The sequence below is a fragment of the Polypterus senegalus genome, unplaced genomic scaffold (genome assembly GCF_016835505.1).
Source record: "Polypterus senegalus isolate Bchr_013 unplaced genomic scaffold, ASM1683550v1 scaffold_5132, whole genome shotgun sequence".
NCBI classification, from domain to species: Eukaryota; Metazoa; Chordata; class Cladistia; order Polypteriformes; family Polypteridae; genus Polypterus; species Polypterus senegalus.
Genome location: NW_024384073.1, coordinates 6,073 through 24,904, shown reverse-complemented (window position 1 = coordinate 24,904; position 18,832 = coordinate 6,073). Strand labels below are relative to the sequence as shown.

The following is an 18,832-nucleotide window of genomic DNA, read 5'->3' as shown; positions in this document are numbered from 1 at the left end:
CATTTGGAAAACTTGATGAGAATGAAATTGTTTTTAAATTCTGGGTAAGAGTGTTTAATATTGATAGTCTATATCTTCTGGAAGCCAAAAAAAGGTCAGAAGAGAAAATGTTTGAATAGTTAGTGAAATGGGGGGAGACGATGCAGAAAAAGTGTCATTTCAACATAATGGGACCGAAATGTATGCAGATCCCCTTAAATGAAAGTCCGTAATGTGCACTTTAATCATGTCTGAATTATTTGATTTGCAATTTTAAAATGTGGAGCAGAGAGGGAAATCAAGAACAATTGAGTCTTTGTCCCAAACCTGTAATTTGTTCACAGTAAATCCTAAATTGCTATTTTTCCTGTGAGCTCAAGCATTTTACTATTTTCTGGAGTAACATCCAGTATCCATGTACTTCCATTCCTTCTGTTAATTTGTCAGCATTGAGAGATGGTGTGATTTTTTTTTTATACTTTTGATTTTGTTAAGTGTACTGTTTGACAGAATTATTTGTCCACCCAGAGTGGCAATCCTAATGTTTATATGTGGCCCGAGTCCTCCTCAAATACTAGAGACATCCAAATTGAAAACTCAGTATTCTAATAAGTCAAGAGCTGCTATTTAACAGACTATCCGAGGAATTCTGAATAATACTCTTGCCTTTGTTTTTCTTTTATTTCATAAGGACCCATTTGGGGAAAAGAGAGGCCACTTTGACTATCAGAGTCTACTCAGTCGTCTTCAAGCCATCCAGCAGAGACTCAAGGAGAAATGCCAAGACGAGAATGACTTGGACACAGATTCGGACTCCAGCTCCTCAGGGACAGACCCGGACAGTCAAGGCAGTTCCAAGCCTTAAGCTGCTTGGAGTGAGGCAAGAAAAAGAACATTTCTAGAACAGAAAGCTTTGTTGTTTTCCCCCCTTTTTCTTTCTTTAAGAAGCAGCCTGTTCTAGCTTCACCACCTTATGAAATGTTCCTCAAAGAAGGCACAGATGTGGTGAACCTCAGTAGCACAGTTTGTGAAAACCATTATAGTGAACAAGAGGAAAGGAACGTTGACGTTCCCCACAGACCTGGAAACGGTGGAGGGGAGAAAAAAAAGCTCTCGGGGTGGGGAGGTGGGTTTGGGGGGTTTATGGGGGGGGTTGGCTCTGCAAGGGAGAGCACTAGGATGTGTTTGCCTTCAGTTGTTTTTGGGACATCAAACCAGGAAAGGCCAGACGAGGGCAAGCAAGGATGAAGTCAAGTGCTTGAAATACTTTTCCCACTCTTTCACTCTCCCTGTCTCTCTTTCTTTCTTTCCTACACCAATGTCAGATTCATTAAAATTTTGCCTGAGAGCTCCAGATTGTCTTGACATCTTCAAAGAGCAGGACCCATTGATGTTTTTAATAAGAATTGCTTAAAGCGCCTACGACAAGCAGCCTCTGTGGCAGTATGCTAGGTATATATATTTTTTTTTTTTTTTGTAATCCGCCAGAAGAAATTACAATAGCAGTTTATTTATTTATTTTTTTTGCAATCTGGAATTGAATTAAAAAAGAAAAAAAAAATGCAAATTAAGGTAAGGACTCTGTTCTCCAGTAAGATCCAATGTCAGTTTTCCCCCTAATATAAAAAGGGCTTACCTGTCTCAAAAGACAACAAACTAAGAAGCTGCACGCACGACAATTCTAGTCTATTTGTTTAGTGACATCTCATACTCTTAAACACTTTTTTTTTTTTTAAATGAGGCTGACCTTATTAAATATGAAGATTGGCTTAGTATAGCCGTACAAATAAAGGCTAAGGGTATAAGTGGAACTGACTTGAGCGCACAGCCATGCATCACACCAGTAGTTTGGATGTGCTGAATAAATCCTACAGAGTGTGGTCGTCTGCTTGTATGTGGAATAAAGACAAGAACACTGGGAGAATGTCTTGAAGTTGGACTGTGGAGTTGGACTTGAGGGTTGGGTGCACAGTCTGTGCCCATTGATGCCTGTGTGGCCCTCAGTGACATATTCTAGTTTTGGTTGTGTGCTCCGTGAGTCACATACACATACTATTTCATCCCACCATTCAGATCACATTTCCTGGCCTAACCTACAGACGGCTACCTATATATTTAAATCGTGTCCACAGGCAATTTCACTTCTTGGATTTTAGATTTTTTTTTTTAAATGAATTCTAATATTCTCCTAATTTGTCTTACATTTTTGTACATCTAACTTATGAACTGACACCTCAACATGTGATCTGGTGGTTTCTGTATGGCCAAGATGGTTGCATTAGTTTCTCTGTGTGTCGAGGGTAGCCTGTATTTTTCAAACCGTTGTTTCACATTAGTAAATTAGACAAATTTGGACACATTTGGCACTCGAGGGAACTTCAGTAGTGAAGTCCCAGGCCGCATAGCGCACAGCATGTTTCCATACGGACAGAATATAAGCGTGTATTATTTTTTTTTACTTTGTGTTTTAAATCACTCTTTACGTAAAAAGACAAACCAGTTGACATATACGCTACCCCCAATTATTTTGGAAGTTTTACAGGACATCATGTGAAACTCAAGTCACCCACTATTTTTGATTTTGAATTTCTTACATGTCCCTTTGTAATATAAAGACGTTACACTTCATAAAAAAATGTTTAAAAGTCGTTGTTGTTAGAACCTAATTTAGCTTTAGGAAGAAGGCCCATGCCAGTTCTGAGCAGCTGGCACCAACACTGCACTGTATAATAAAGATCAATGTGCCACAGTCTTCACGCATCGTTGTTATCAATTTAGTGTTGAAGGGGTAGGGTGATCAGCAGCGGATAGCAGGACTGCACAACTGCCGTTATCTTGGTAGGACGTTCTCAAACCTGCTTAATCAATTCAGGATTGCAAGAGACCCAACACTATCATGGCAGCATTGGATGCAGGCTGAACGGCCCACTCATGCACTTCTCTGCACTTGCGCATTGGCTTGTTTACTGTAATGACCTGACTGGCACAACTTTGGAATGTGGAGGGGGTCTGCCAACTCTGATACAGACAGTAGCCAGGCACAGGGTTCAGTCTTAATCAATGAGGCGGCAGTGCCAACCAGTGTGCCACTGTGCCACCCTAATGTATCTTACTTGCTAACTAATGCAGTTTGTAAGGCTCCAGTCTCTGTGCTCCTGACTTGGATCCACCAGATCGGAGGACATTATATAATTTACCATGGGATCCTCAAGTTTGGTCTTGGAAGACCACAGCGGTTGCAGGTTTTTGCAGCCAGCCAACTTCCCTAATTTAGAGCGACAATATCAGAAATCGTGGTGGGTGGTTGTCCTTGGGAATGACAGGTTATGACAAAGTAAATGTTTTGAGTTTCAACCCAGCTGTCCTCGTTTACTTCAAACAAAATTAAAGAAAACGCATGATAACGTGAAAATTATAACAAATGATAGCCCCCTCTAAGCTGGGGGTTCAAAGTAATCTCGACTGTTCGGTAATAGAAGCTCCGTCTCTTCGGTTGCTCGGTTATGAAGTGACATCTCCTTCATGGCGGTCGTGCTTTTGTGGCCCAAGAACTGAAAAGGGGCGGAGTCAGTTACTTCTCAGTATTGTGTGGGGGAAAAAGGAGGAAAACACAGCAACTGCGCCCCCTCTCGGCTTGGAGTGGAACTATACATTTGTGCTTGAAAGTTTGTGAACCCTTTAGAATTTTCTATATTTCTATATAAATATGACCTAAAACCTCGTCAGATTTTCAATCAAGTCCTAAAAGTAGAGAAAGAGAAACCAGTTAAACAAATGAGACAAAAATATTATACTTGATCATTTATTTATTGAGGAAAATGATCGAATATTACATATTTGTGAGTGGCAAAAGTATGTGAACCTTTGCTTTCAGTATCCGGTGTGACCCCCCCAACCTTTGCAGCAATACCTGCAACTAAACGTTTCCGGTAACTTTTGCTCATTCCTGCACACTGGCTTGGAGGAATTTTCGCCCATTCCTCCGTACAGAACAGCTTCAACTCTGGGATGTTGGTGGGTTTCCTCGCATGAACTGCTCGCTGCAAGTCCTTCCACAACATTTCGATTGGATTAAGGTCAGGACTTTGAATTTATTCTTCTTTAACCATTCTTTGGTAGAACGACTTGTGTGCTTATAATAATAAAAAAAAAAAATCTTGGGAGGAGAGAAGAGATGCGATTTTCTCAGACAGACATTTTCACGTCCCACGAGACGAGACTTTGTGCCACACCCAGGGCCGGAAATAAAAGACAAAGAGTAGATGACAAAGCAAAACGTCGTAAAGAATTCAAAAACGTTGGCGCGATAAACATGCAGAGCAGGTTAGAGATAATGAAAGTACTAAAATTCGAAAGTCTCAAAAAAATTGTAGTAAAGATTGCATTAGCACTAACAAGTGGAAATTATTACTCAGTGAAATAACGGGACAGTGAAAAGAGATCAAATATATTGTTCGGATTTAAATTTTTAAAGTCGGAGAGTTGTAGATCGTCTAATTTGTGTTGGCATAAGGGAAAAGTAGTGTTTCTTCCCAATGAAGGGGCATAACCACGAGAATTAAATAGATTTGTTGTTTGGTGAAAGTGAAATCCGCATATGCTGTCACGCTTGGGTCACAGAGTTGCACAGATACACAGGAGATTTTAGAGACAGAACCGTTATGCAGGCACCTCAAACAAACATAAGTCACTTTCAGGAGTGAATCGAGCTCCGTGTGTGGTCGGAGGGGACAGTTCCGTCTCTCAAATAAATAGAAAATCTTCCTCTTTACAGGGGTGCGCCGCGGGAACGGGACCCCACCTCCAGGAGCAGAGGATGTCTTGGGGACAAGAGAGACAAGGCAGTGAGACAAAAGGACAGCTGCTGTACAGGTTTGCAGGCAAGCCAGCAGCTGATCGAGCAAAGAGGAGGTAAAAAAAAAATGAAAAAACTACAAAGTTCACGCTACAGCCTTACGAACCGCTAACTGTAAACACTTTTTAATGAGTTTTAAGCACTGCTAAAAAAAATAAACATTTGAAAAATCCTTAATTTATACACAAACTAACCATAAACAACCAAGAAAACTAACCTTGCATGAGTCGAGTTCTGGTATGAAGGAAGTGAGGAGATTACAGTTTTGAGGTAAAGTCCCTCTGCGCGATGCACCTCTGACCGAGAACAATGTACAGTACAGGGAGAGACTGAAGACGTGCGTAAATCGATCATCGGTGCGTACGAACCAGAAAGGAAACGAAATAGATAACTAAGAGTTTACAGCAAAAGCGTGCACGTCTGACGGAGAACAATGTACAACACGTGCGGAAATCAGCGGCGCGTACAAACCAGAAGGGAAACTGGCTTGTTCGTCACCCGAGTATGTGGTCGTGAACAGATGCAAAAGTTTGCCAAACTTTTTGCTCGTAACCTGATTTGTACGTGCTCCGAGACTTCGTGACCCGAGGTTCCACTCACTGTGTGTGTTTCCCATTGTATCGCCGTTTAAGAGGGGGTTTCGGAGGAGTGACCACGTCTCCTTGGGGTGGTTTAGTGGTTAGAAACATCAGGGTAGTGTGGATGAAAAGTTAAAATGGAGACTTGTAACATTTGGCTTTTTTTTATGAAAATGTAATAAGTGTGGATGTAGCCTGAGTGCAGGCTTTTTGTTGAAATGCTTAGGTGTGTCACAAGGGTGTACAAATAAAGATTAAGTGAAAACATTAGCAATATCCAAGATGCTTCAGCGAGCAGAAGGTCATTTCATAGCCTGCTGCTGAACAACAACAACATTTATTTATATAACACATTTCCATACAAGTGACGTAGCTCAAAGTGCTTTACAGGATGAAGAAAGAGAGCGAGAGAAAAAGGACAAAATATAAGAATAAAATTAGGGAACACTAATTAACATAGAATAAAAAGTAAGGTCCGATGGCCAGGAAGGGCATAAAAAAAAACTCCAGACGGCTGGAGAAAAAAAAACCAAAATCTGTTCCAGGCCATGAGACCACCCAGTCCCCTCTAGGCATAAATTATATTAATCAGTCCTCACGATTTTCAGGCATCCCATGGAAGAATTTAATGATGATGGTCATGTGGACCTCTGACCTTCATTCCATCAATGTAGGGACTGCACGGTGCTTTGATCGGGTGGTGGGGGCGCAGATCGTCACCACAGAAAAACGGAAACAGAAGAATACACGTGTTTGCGTCGTTGCGAGCATACAACTGTGAGGCTTGATGTGTGGATTATCCAACGTAATTAACTTTTGACTTTTTGCCCCCTTGGACTTTTTGATATTCTTTGCTGTTGTCCAGTGTTGGTCACCACAGACGTCTATTATTACATTAGAAACTTTGTTGCTCCCGTTTTTCCATGAAACTAAAAGATGAAAAATTTGTCTCAGTCTTCTCTATAAACTTCAAAGTGTAAGTAACATAAAAATTATTTTCGGGAGGAGTATTTTTTTTTAAGGCTGGAAACGAACTGGAGAGATTGTTGGGTATCTACCAGTTTAAGTCCATCTATCCATCCATTATCCAACCTGCTATATCCTAACTACAGGGTCACAGGGGGTCTGCTGGAGCCAATCCCAGCCAACACAGGGCACAAGGCAGGAAAGAAACCCTGGGGAGAGTGCCTGCCCACCGCAGGGCACACACACATGGGACAATTTAGAATCACCAATGCACCTAACCTGCATGTCTTTGTCCTGGAAACCCACGCAGACACGGGGAGGACCCGGGAAGCAAACCCCGATCTCCTAACTGCGAGGCAGCGGCACTACCCCCTGCGCCACCGTGCTGCCCACACCAGTTTAAGTCAAATGTCCAAATGATTTAAAGCAATTGCAAAGCCTGCCATCTGATGGAGAAAACACATTCATAGTGCATAGGGTGACTAATTATGAGAAAAGATTCCTAGAGTAGCTTTAACCAGACTTTATATACCTGAACACGGTCCTAATACCGAATGACTGTTTCCATATTTGGCCTGGCAAAGACTAGCAGGGCACCGGATTTGCACAGCAACAAATTAAAAAATAGACCAAACCACAGCTTGAAAGTGCAGTACTCTAGCCACGTGCGGCCATACAGCTGGACAGTCTGTCCCTAAATTGCCGTCTTCCATTTGCTTTGTTTTCTTCTTTTCCAATTTGTCATTGTGAGGACTCCATCCTGCATCACGGCAGGACTAGACATGTGACAGGAATGATCACTCAACAGGCTGCCATTTTATCTTGTGAAGGACATGGCCTCCTGCTTAAGCAGTTCAGTGCTGCCAACTGCGGGTCTTTGGGACTGTTTTTATATTAACTGGTGATGCCAGCGTCCTCAAATTCAATTCTGTTTTTAGAATGTTTTTGACAGCGCCATGCTAGCAGTAAAATATGTGAACTTGGATTAATGGGAGTTGTAACTGAGGACATGCCAAATGACACCAACAACCCATTGAGATCTGAAAATGTAATGGCCAGAGCAGGTACCGGCATCAACTTTCATACAAGTGTTTTTCTGTTTATCATAATCCTATTAAAAAAATGAATGGCATCTATTTTGAAAATTTCTGCTGCATACACGTCCCCCCCTATTTAATAAAGACTAGGGGGCTCTGCCTCCTGCTTGCCAACCCCCGGGTGGGCGCTATGCGCTAGCCACTTCACAGTTCTGCCACTCACGTATGAGGAAGCGGAGGTACAATTTAAACAGATTATTTTCATGGGAATTGTGCATAATATATGGAGACGGAGTGGCGGCTCTGAGGCTTGGGATCTGCACTGGCATTCGGAAGGTTGCCGGTTCGAATCCCATAAATGCAATTAAAAAGCTCTACGCTTGGAAAGAGGACGCTGGTGCAAAGTGCCATTCATGTTGGTAACAACATGTTGTGTTGTATGTACAGTATGTGCGCCCACACTTTATCAAAACCGGATGTAGCGCCTTATCACTCTGTTAATGGCTAGCAGCACAGTGGACATGACAGAGTAAGGCTTGGCTTGGGGGATTCCTGACCAGTCAGTCAGTCAGTTCCCTGAGGAGTGACAACAGCTAGTCAAAACTTGACGAAAAAGAAAAGTTCTGTGCAAATACGCAGTATTGGCCCCCCATAAAATGAACTAAAATGCAGTCCGTGTCATATTCATCACACTTGAGCTTTAATGTTTGACACTTCGACACACATGACAATGGCGTAGTGATATCAGTTATTATTGCATGCATGCTGTCATTTATCTGATTTGGCTGCATTTCCCTACTTGATCAAAGGGTGTCGTCATTTCCCAGTTTCTACACATGGGTCAGAGTTGCCATAAAATATACAAATGTTCACCCGTCAAGTTTTCTTTTATAAATCCTGACATTTGTATGGCGGTTGTGTAGTCAACGTTTCGTTCCTCTATTTTTGTGTATATGCAAGATTTATAAATGAGGCCCCAGGACCATGAGTGCAGGTCCCAGCTGTATGCAACTGGTCCAGTTTTCAATGATGACGGTTTAAAATGGAAGGCTAATTATAATCTTTCCCCGTTTAATTTGAAGCCTGGCGTTTGCTTGAGTGGAAGATTCCAAAACGTGGCAGAGGGTGTGACTTAGTTCAGTCTTTCTCAACCAGTGGGTCACCCAGGTCAGGGGTTGCCGACTCCGGTCCTGGAGGACGACCGTGGCTGCAGGTTTTCATTCTAACCATTTTCTTAATGAGTGACCTGTTTTTGCTAATTACATTCTTTTTGGGTTATTTTTAATTGACTTAACGGTTTATTTTTCCTTAATTAGCAGCCAAACAATGAGATACAAAACACCAAAACTACTGGTGTCCATCATACAATATCTGAAAATAAAGAAAGGTGAAGGTCTCAAGAATATTTTATGAGAGCTCTTAGAAAAGAGAAAATCAACAATTTCAGAAATATCTGCTATTGCACAATGAGAGCAGCAACAAGCCATGGAATTAAAGAACAGGTTTAATTAACAAGAAGACTCTGTGCCTGATTAAGCAACTGGTTGGACTGAAATTGTTTGGAGTTTGAGGCCGTGACTTAGTTGGTCTTCTCTTGGCTCACTGGCTTCACATTTCATTTCTCTCTGGGTGCCAATTAAGGAAAGAAATGAAGAAATTCAGGGGAACAAATCCTAAAAGAGAAGTCAATAAAAATTCACATGAAGTTAATAAGCAGCACAAACAAGGCACTCATTTAAAAAAAAAAAAGGGTCAGAATGAAAACCTGCAGCCACGGTGGTCCTCCAGGACCAGAGTTGGTGACCCCAGGCCTAAGTGACTGACAGCACTACGTGATATTTATGGCCATTTGCTTTAGGAATGGTAAACACCACGCCAAGCACCTCCATTTGAGGACACTTCACAAATCCAAACCCCACTTCTATTCTTATTCTTTTCACCAGGGGCGGGGGGACACTCTCTATTTGTGCTGATTTCGTAAAGGGAGACAGACTTCACACCCACCAGTCTTACATTCATGCTTGTCTCATCAAGAGGTATGTAAAGCCCCCGGCCCACCCTCCGTTCACCCAAGTGAAATTTGTGAAGTGTTCAGTGTGTGCCACCTCAGACAATGCATACATTGTATATCTGCCATAGCTGAATATTTTTAATGACTAATATACGATTTTTAAAGGCTAGTTAAAAAGTAGAGGTTTTAATAAAGGGTGCTTAATGCAAGGGAAAAAAATGATCAAACAAAAACCGGTGTGTGGTACGAGCGTCCAAACCCAGGGTTCAGTAGTAGGTGATGACCAATGTGAACTATGAAAAGGAAGGGCTGCAGATTCTATACAGAGAGTCCTTGACAGGTTCCATTTTTATAATATTATATTTATAGGGTATAGTTTTAAAAAATAAAATGAAAAAAAAGTGCATTTCTTGCGACTACCCTTTCCTGGGTTTTCATTTCACTCCTTTTTAATGGTCCATTCAAGTAGTTGGAGGGCTGAAGGGATCCAGCTTGATATTCCATCATGGCACCAACTGACTGGCCTCCTCTGGGCTAACATCTCGTGAGTAGAGTTCAGAGAAGAGAGCAGGCAGCCAGTACTGCGGCTCTCCAGAAGCCTGAGTGTCAAGCCAAGCCAGGCCTTCCTTCAGGAGATGTTCCTACAGTGGAAAGAAAGAAGAAATTAGATAATTACATACGCCCACTGTGGCTGTGTCTGTTCTAGGTTCCCCAAAAGTCGACCAACTCCTAAGTCAAACATGCAACACAAGAAATCTCTCAGTTCAGTAAAGTTTAGTGGAAATTTAAAAAGGGACAAGTCACAGAAAAATAAATCTCCTTCATATATATGTTTCCTACTTTGTGTTGGCTGGGATTGGCTCCAGCAGACCCCCGTGACCCTGTAGTTAGGATATAGCGGGTTGGATAATGGATGGAATGTATAATATATTACATATACAGGGTGGTCTAGATCTAATTATGCAGATCCAGATCGTCTGGATGACTTTGATTTATGCGGGGACGATTCGCACACTTCGATGGTTCAAGATTATTTGGGCTATTTTATATGAAATAAACTTAAGTTATAGCATAATGAAAATTGCATAATTAGATCTGGACCACCATATTTTCATTTTATATATATATATATAAATATATATATATATATATATATATATCCAACATCGGTATGTCTGTCCGCCTTTCACGAGAGAACTACTTAAAGGATTTAGAACGGTTCCCCTATATTCCAGTTGATTTTGCGACTTTGTGCTCAGAATAATAGTTTGCTTGCAGGAGTGATGTATTCACTCTAATCTGAAAGAGAGGCTGCGGGCTGAGGGGAAGCATGACGTCAGGAGTGGGGAGCCCTCCTCACTGTCCTTTGTCACTACTACGTGGATGGAGCTGCAGGGGACGGCTAGTACAGAATAAGGGGGTTTCTTCTTGGTTTCATTAGAATCTTAGCCTTCCCTTATTTAACTTCAGATAGAAAAGTAACAAGTTATAAAATGTATGGCAAACTTATAGGCTTCACTTTAGTACGTTTTTTACGTGCAGTACGGTTTGAAACTGTTTACCCTCCATGCCTTACCAGCTACAAGACAGACCAGAAACTGAGCTAGTCTGTAGTCAGCGTGATAAGAAATAATTAGTCATAGGGAGGTTGGGAATGTAATATTCTATGTACTATTATATAGGAAAACACTAACCTAACTAATAAAGTAATGATATCAACTTGGCAGAACCTAACAAGTGGCTGTTACACCCACAATATGGTAACAGTCAGAAACTGAACTTTGCATACTGTGCCACAAAGATGGCTACTGGGACAGTGCAGACAATTAGGGGATTTGAGGCACACCTTTAGCTTATTTGTCACAGCTAAGTTTGGCAACAATAGAAATTGGTTCCCTACACAACATACTTGATGCGTAAAGAGGAGGCTGCACGCAGCAGACAGACATCACTCTGTCCTTCCGTTAACTTGCCTTGTCCATTGCCAGGCTGCAGAGCCCTCACACCCCCATATTCATGCCTACAGAACTAATTCCTTTTCAGTCCATTGATTCTAACCTTCCTATCTATCTATGTCATGGTCTCGGTGTCCATCTCAGAAAGAACTGAGCTATCTTGATCTTATGTTTTATATACAAAAAATGACAGTAACTAAACTGGACATTTCCCAAATGGATTTGCTTACTGAAAAAATGTTGATCTTCACAATAGACATCTTCAGACTGAACACAAAAATAATTTCAGATTGACTGTATGCGGTAGGAATTTGGAGACATCTGAAATTCAGTTTGGTTGAATTTAACGTGTTTGATCGCTTAATGATGCTGGCATGTTGCACAAGTTCAACAGCACTAAAAATGTTCTGCTGCTCATTTTCTTGAGTCCTCTGCATTTGATGCTTCTTGTTTCAGTGGTCAATGATAACAGGTCAGCATTGATTCTATTTGCTTCTCGTACTGCTTTTCCATCATTGCAATATCATAGTGAGAGCTTTGTCCATGTTTTGTCACTGACCATACCAAGATTAGCAGGGGAGAAGTCCAAGTATGAATACACAAAATGAATCTTTAGCGAAATCTTGCAGTTCATTGTTTTGTACGTTTGAAGCACGTTGTCCACCAGCAAGATGGGAGTTTGGTGCTCCATCGTTTCCAAAAAAATATGCAACAACATCCTTGAAGGCCTTCCACGCAATTAGTTTTATTTTCCTCCAGCCTCACTAGCAGCTCTTCGAAGTGCTTCTCATTGATGACCTCTCTGAAATGTCTTGCCTTAATCTTGACATCAGTTACTCATCTACCTCGAATACCGAAATCCTCCACTTTCCTTATTTCTCATTTTACCAAAGTTTTATATTGGATCAAGTTTTTTTTTTTTTATAAAGAGGTGCCAAGAATATCGTTTGTTGGGTTGGCATGTGGTTTATGTGCCACAGTTTTCTGCCCAGGACCCAAATGTGGCCAGTGCTTTTTAACGTGATGACAATGACTGACCCATTCGCAGTACATTGCATATTTGACCTGCAGTGCCATTAATTTTAGGTCACCACAGTTGTAGTTGTTAAACTTTACATATGCACTAATAATATGGGAGGAAATCACAGAAATGGGCGGTATGAGATGGGGAAAATTTAAACATGAATTTTGTGATCAGCAGGGAAAAAAAAAATCCATAAAAGATACACCAAAGCATTCAGGAAGACAAATGTTCACAATGTTAACGCTATTTAAATCCTATCAAAATAACAACCCTTTCCTACTGTTAAATGATCGATTCCAGTGGTTCCCAAACTCAGACCTGGGGACCCACTGTGGCGGCAGATTTTTACTCCAACCAGATTCACAATTTGGGATAATAAATCAAACAACTGATCTCATTTAATTAGCTAGTCTTTTTTCCTGAATGCAGAATAAAGAGAAGAGTAAAACACAACAGTATGGTTTTTACATTTATAAGACATTTAGAAATATTTCTATTTTTTTTTCTAAAGCTATAAATGCTTCACTCTCTTTTGTTGTTTTCCTTTTATTTTCTCATTTTCCTGTGTTGATTTTTCCCTTCATTTAACCCTGATAGTGACAATTAATAACCAGCACAGCAGATACCCGGGATGATGAAAGCTGCAACAACTTCAGCGTCAGACCTGCTAATTAGTAAATAATCAAATAACCAGAACACTGGGACAAGCAGAATGAAAATTACGTTAAAAATACTTTTAAAGACAAAAAAAAACACACACTACATCTTGCTCATATAACCGATTTATTACACTTTCATAAAAATCTAACAAACTTAGTTTGTCATTTCTACATTGAACTCCTAAACACAGAAACTGGGGAATAATGACTCACTTAATTAGGCTAAGAGTCCAATGAAAACTGGAAGGTGGTTGGAACAAAAACCTGCAGCCACAGGGGGTCCCCAGGACCAAGTTTGGGAACCACTGATCAATTCCAAAAAAATACGATACGATATTCACACCACTCCATCTACTTCTACCCAAGATGTGAATTTATCTCATGTGACTACTGCTTAGTAAATGAATACACACACAGTATTCACCATTGATCCCCATTTCCTGTATACTTTATGTATTAAGATGTGTATTTATTTTATATATTGTCCAAAAAGTATAGCAGCTTCTTTGGATTACATTTAAAATTGCCATTGATGATGATCATCATTTTGCATTTTCAATGTCCCATACGAAATTGTCAATGTCTGTCTATCCTGCATTATCAGTTCACATGACCAACTTGCTCCTGCACAGTTATTTAGCTGGGAATTTTTAAAATATCCCTGCATTCCAGAAGTACATCACAAATATTCTAGTCCTTTTTCTATTCCTAAATGTACCAGATACAATCCTGAAAATAGAGTTACCCAGTCCACCAGAAAAATGAAATGTGTTGAATGCAAGCCCTAGTTACTACTGCATAGTAAATAAATAAATACGCGGTATTTACCGTCGATTCCCATTTCCTGGATGCTTTCAACCACTTTACAAATAACAAAGTACCATCTAATATTCTGTGTGCCTAACCAGTTTACAAAAACTGACTGTCAGTATTCACCCAACCAACCTCTAAAGCACGAGTGTCCGTTCTTACCAATACATGCTTTGCTCGCTCCGTTTCCCAAGTGAGGCTGGATCTGATCTCACTCACTGTGACAAAGCCCTTCTTCTACAAATGTACAAAAAGAAAAGTCAAGGTACTGTAGTGCTGTAAAAAGAGGACAGAACTGCTGGATAGGAGGACATACAAACTGAAGAGTGCTTATATATCGTAAGAAAGGCTTTACCTCAGCCAGCTGAAGGACAACAGTGTGATCCATATTTAGTTCTGCAGGCACAGACTGGACTAGGTATGTTCCACCTACTGGAATCATGCTAAATCCATTTCCTAAAGATTTCAACTTCTTGATGGCACGTGTTAGGTCATCCCTTTGAAAGCAAACAGAAAGAGCAAAAAAAGATCAAGAAAAAATAGCTCACTTGCTTTTAATTACTAAGCCTGGCACTACATCAAACCATCTCCGAAAGGCTAAAGGGGAGAGCTACGTAATCAGGCTGCTGCTACCGCGTCTAGTGCTGTACATCACCTGTTAAGAAATTTTATTTAAGATTAATAAAACTTGTCATCACTAAGGTGTTAAGAGGTTCATGTCGATTTGGGAGGTCAGGAAACTTGGCCAGTAGATCGGTGACTATGGAAAGGCCACTATGATCAAGGCTGGTTAAAACGGATTAAATAAGTAAATAAATAAAAATACAAAATCAAGGTGGGAATCCTCAATTAAAAAAATGACATTCACTCTGTAACCAAAAATCCTCCCATTTTTGGTTACAGAGTGAATGTCATTTTTTTAATTGAGGATTCCCACCTTGATTTTGTCTTTTTATTTATTTACTTATTTAATTCGTTTAACCAGCCTTGATCCTAGTGGCCTTTCCATAGTCACCGATCTACTGGCCAGGTTTCCTGACCTCCGGATGTTACTGCTAAAATTTAGAAAAACAATAGGCTGAGTGGTGGCACAGAGGCTACGGATCTGCGCTGGCATCTGGAAGGTTACCAGTTCAAGTCCCACTACTGTCACAAGGGATCCTACTGAGCTGGGTCCTTCAGCAAGGCCCTTAAACTGAAAATTGCTCTAGGGGTGCTGTACATTGGCTGACTCCGCACTCGGACCACTAAGGTTCACACAGAAAGACAATTTCCATAGATGGATGAATGGATAGAACTTTATTTATCCCCATGGGCAAAATTGGCTTTTTACAGAAGCTCTTTAAATATAAACACACATTCAGGACAAAGAGATAGTGACAAGTACAGAGCTTCTGTAAAAAAGGCTGCTGCTTGCTCAAAGTATGTCAAAATGGCCAGAAGTTTTTTTTTAGTTTTGAATTCCCTTTAAATTACCAGTAGATATCAACAAATCAAGCTTGTGTTGAAAAGTATAAAATTAAAAAGGGTTCCAACTTTTGCATTGCATACCCGAAGAAAAGGAAAGAAAGATCTAGCAACGGCTTTTTGATAAAGCCAAGGTGAAATACCAAAAGAGGTGTGGTGGGGCTTGATACCCGAGCTGTACATAAAACTTATCAAAAATATGTAGGCTGAAGCGAGGACAGCAATTAGAGAGGAGTCCAAAGTGAAAGTGGGATTACATCAGGGTTCAGCATTGAGACAATTACAGTCTATGCTAATATTAGATGAGATCAGCGAGGAAGTAAAGAAAGAGTCTTGACGGTCAATGTTTTTTGCAGATGATCTTGGAGGAATTGGAAATGGGATTAAACAGATACCCAAAGGGGGCATGGGACCAGGATAAGCAGATCAATAACTTCAATGTATGACCTGGAGAGGATAACAGTGGAAAAGTAAAGCTAGGAGCAGAAAAAGGAGAAGCAGTGAAATTCTATTGGTATTTGGGATCAATGATTCAAAGGGAAGGAGTGGGGTGGAAAAAACTGAGAAACGTGTAGCTGAATACTTTGTGCCGAAAAAAAAAAGATAAGATGAAATGGAAAAAATACAAAATGGTAGTAAGATCAAAGTTGTATTGGGCAGAAACTTTGTGTACAACAAGAACTGAGAATTTCTGAATTTAAGGAGTGAACAAAATGGATGAGTTTATAAACAAAAAAAACCCACAAGTATATTAGGGGCAGCTTAAAATGTGAAAGGAATATGTTGGAGGATGATGGAGAGAAGACTCCGGTGAACTAAAAATCTATGAACAGGGCAAGAGCAAAACAGTGTGCTAAGGACAGTATTAGACATTGAGCTCCCAGGGTAAATAAGTGAGACAGAGAGACCAAAAAAAAGATGAAGAGATGCAGTAATGAGGGATATTCAAGAAGACTGGGTGCAATATGGAGACAGCAAAAAGAGAGCATGATTGACCATGGCAACCTCAGGTGAAGAGAAAGCGAGGGGGGAAAATAAAAAGAATTACAGTTGTATGGTGGCCAGGGTACTGCATTCATCACTCCCAGAGCAAATAAGGAAGTTAAAAGGAGGCTGAAATGATGGACTTCACATATCACGACATGTTCACTGTTCAGGTGTAACAGTGGGAACAGGTGTTGGGGAAGAGAGATTACAGGTAAGCTATTGTATCATTAGCAAGAAATCTAGAAGATAAGAGGAACAACAACCTGACAGGACTCAGTGGGCACAAACTGTAAATAGCTAACAGAAAAACACAATTTATGTGAGATGATTTCAGTCCAGGTGGGCTGTACCAAATACTGAAGCCATGAATGGGTTTACCTGCTGCAACCTCAGAAACAGCAAATGTTTCCATTGACAGGATACTAATATTTAGCAATGAGCCTATATGAATCATGCAGAAATGCCAGACAAAACCAAAATGTTTAGTGGTAGTTGACGTATAGGTGCATTATTATCTTCCATGGTCATAGTTCAAGGTGTGGTGGGAAAAGGACATGTTTAATTAGAATTTCTTCTGAAAGAGGAAATCTATGTATGACTTTTAATCTGCCTTTTGAAACATCTGCATGAGCACTAGTATAGTAAAATGATGGCTAGTGTACATCCAAAAAAAAAAAAAAAAGACACATTACAGACTAACCCTCTGCTCACAGACATAGAAATCAAAATGGTCATCTGAGAAAATGTAGGACATTTAGAAAAATGTCAGCAGCACATATAACGGGAACCGAGTTCTAACACAAAATATCTACAATGATGGCAAAAATGCATTAGTGAGGATGTGGATTTTGAAGAGAAGTAAACAAATTAGTGCACATTTGACTGTCATGCAGCAATTTCCCATTCATCTCTTTATTAAAGCTGCAAAATAATATGCTCATACTTTGAAAACCATGGATTTCAGTATACCCCGAAAATGTCGGGTTGGTGGCAGGATTGGCACTCCAGCCAATGTTAAAACAAACTTCACACTGTTCCGCTCCATTCAAACCAGTGTGGTGCTGAGGGGTCACCTGTTGCACAGCTGTGCTTGGGTCCTAATTTGGGATTCGGAGGTGGTTTGTTGTATGGTGGGTGCAGCAATGTGCCATATCAGTGCATGCTCCTAACCTCTGTCTATCACTACAATGAAGTGTAAAGACAGAATACGTAGGCAGATGCTGTGATCAGTGATAACCCCAACCCATCACTCTCGGGGAACTCACTGGCTAACATCCTGTGCAAATTTTCCTCTGCCCTTCAGCACCCTCTGGTGGAGTTCCTCCAATGTAATTAGACCTGAAAGAGAAGCACACATACCCAGCAGTGATTAAGTGACTTGCTGTGAATTGATATTAATCCATACTCTTGAATATCCTGAAATAAATAGGCTCACCAGAAAAAAAAAAAATGGCTACCCCAGGCCAAATGTTAACAAATAGTGTATAGTGCAGAACAGTTGTAATTCTATCTGGCATGGATACCACCAATTTGCGGATGTAGGCGACATCAATTTTCAACCACTCTTCTAGGACTAAAACCCGCAGTTCGGTCATCGGTGTTTCACCAGTCGATCCAAGCTGTCCCACAGATTTTCTATGGAATTTTAAATCTAGAAATTCTCTAGGCCAGTTGAGATGCGAGAATGCTTCAGAATGTACTTCATGCCAATCACATGCAGTTCCAACCCTGGGCACCTGACAATTGTCATCTGGGAAGACTGGGTTAGCTATTCTGTGTTCGGTATGAAGACGAAGCACAAAAAGTAACACCGTTTGTTCCAACACACAGGCAGGCAGTTTGTAAGTATTCAACAAAAATTTGGACACCTGTAGAAATGATTTGCCGTCACAATGTGCGACACATGGTTCCCCATTTCTGGACACCGTCTTTTTCACCACAGTTCTGTCAGCAAGTACTCAATGACCGATATTTGCCATAGCCGGCAGTACCACCTTTGACACACATGTAAACTTAGCAACTTCCTGTACACTATGGCCTTTGGCCTGACTGAATGCAATAACCTGTTTTTGACGATTATTCGAAAATGGAAATGGTGTCGCAAGAAATTCATAAAGGAATTTGGGGTTTGGAGAGTTATGATGATGTTCCAGAAGATGATGACATGACTGTATTTGAATGTAGATTTTTTTGTTCTAGAATACTAGGGGGTCATGCCCCTGGCTCACTTCACTTGCCCACCCCCCAGGGCACGCCGCTCGTGTTGTGAAGGGGGGCTGAACACACGCCAAGGAAACACAGTTGGATCAGCCGCTGTCTTATTGCTGTCGTGCTGCATGTTGATCATTTAAAAGCCTGTGCAGCTGCTGTCCATTGGTCTCACTGCCTTGTCTTGCGAGAAAATCACATACAGTAATCCCTCCTCGATTAGGGGGGTTGCGTTCCAGACCCCCGAGGCGATAGGTGAAAATCCGCGAAGTAGAAACCACATGTTTGTATGGTTA

At 40.8% G+C, this 18,832-nt stretch overlaps 1 protein-coding gene across 1 annotated transcript; it reads right to left on the bottom strand.

The window, feature by feature from the left end:
* Positions 1 to 9,770: 9,770 nt before the first annotated feature.
* On the bottom strand, positions 9,771 to 18,373 carry snf8 (SNF8 subunit of ESCRT-II). Its single transcript, XM_039743147.1, has 4 exons — positions 17,594 to 18,373; positions 14,230 to 14,371; positions 14,037 to 14,111; positions 9,771 to 10,067 (listed from the first exon to the last, which is right to left on the bottom strand). Exons 1-4 carry the CDS (start codon positions 17,683 to 17,685, stop codon positions 9,930 to 9,932), a joined length of 447 nt encoding a protein of 148 aa, XP_039599081.1. The 5' UTR covers positions 17,686 to 18,373; the 3' UTR covers positions 9,771 to 9,929.
* Between the last annotated feature and the right edge of the window lie 459 nt (positions 18,374 to 18,832).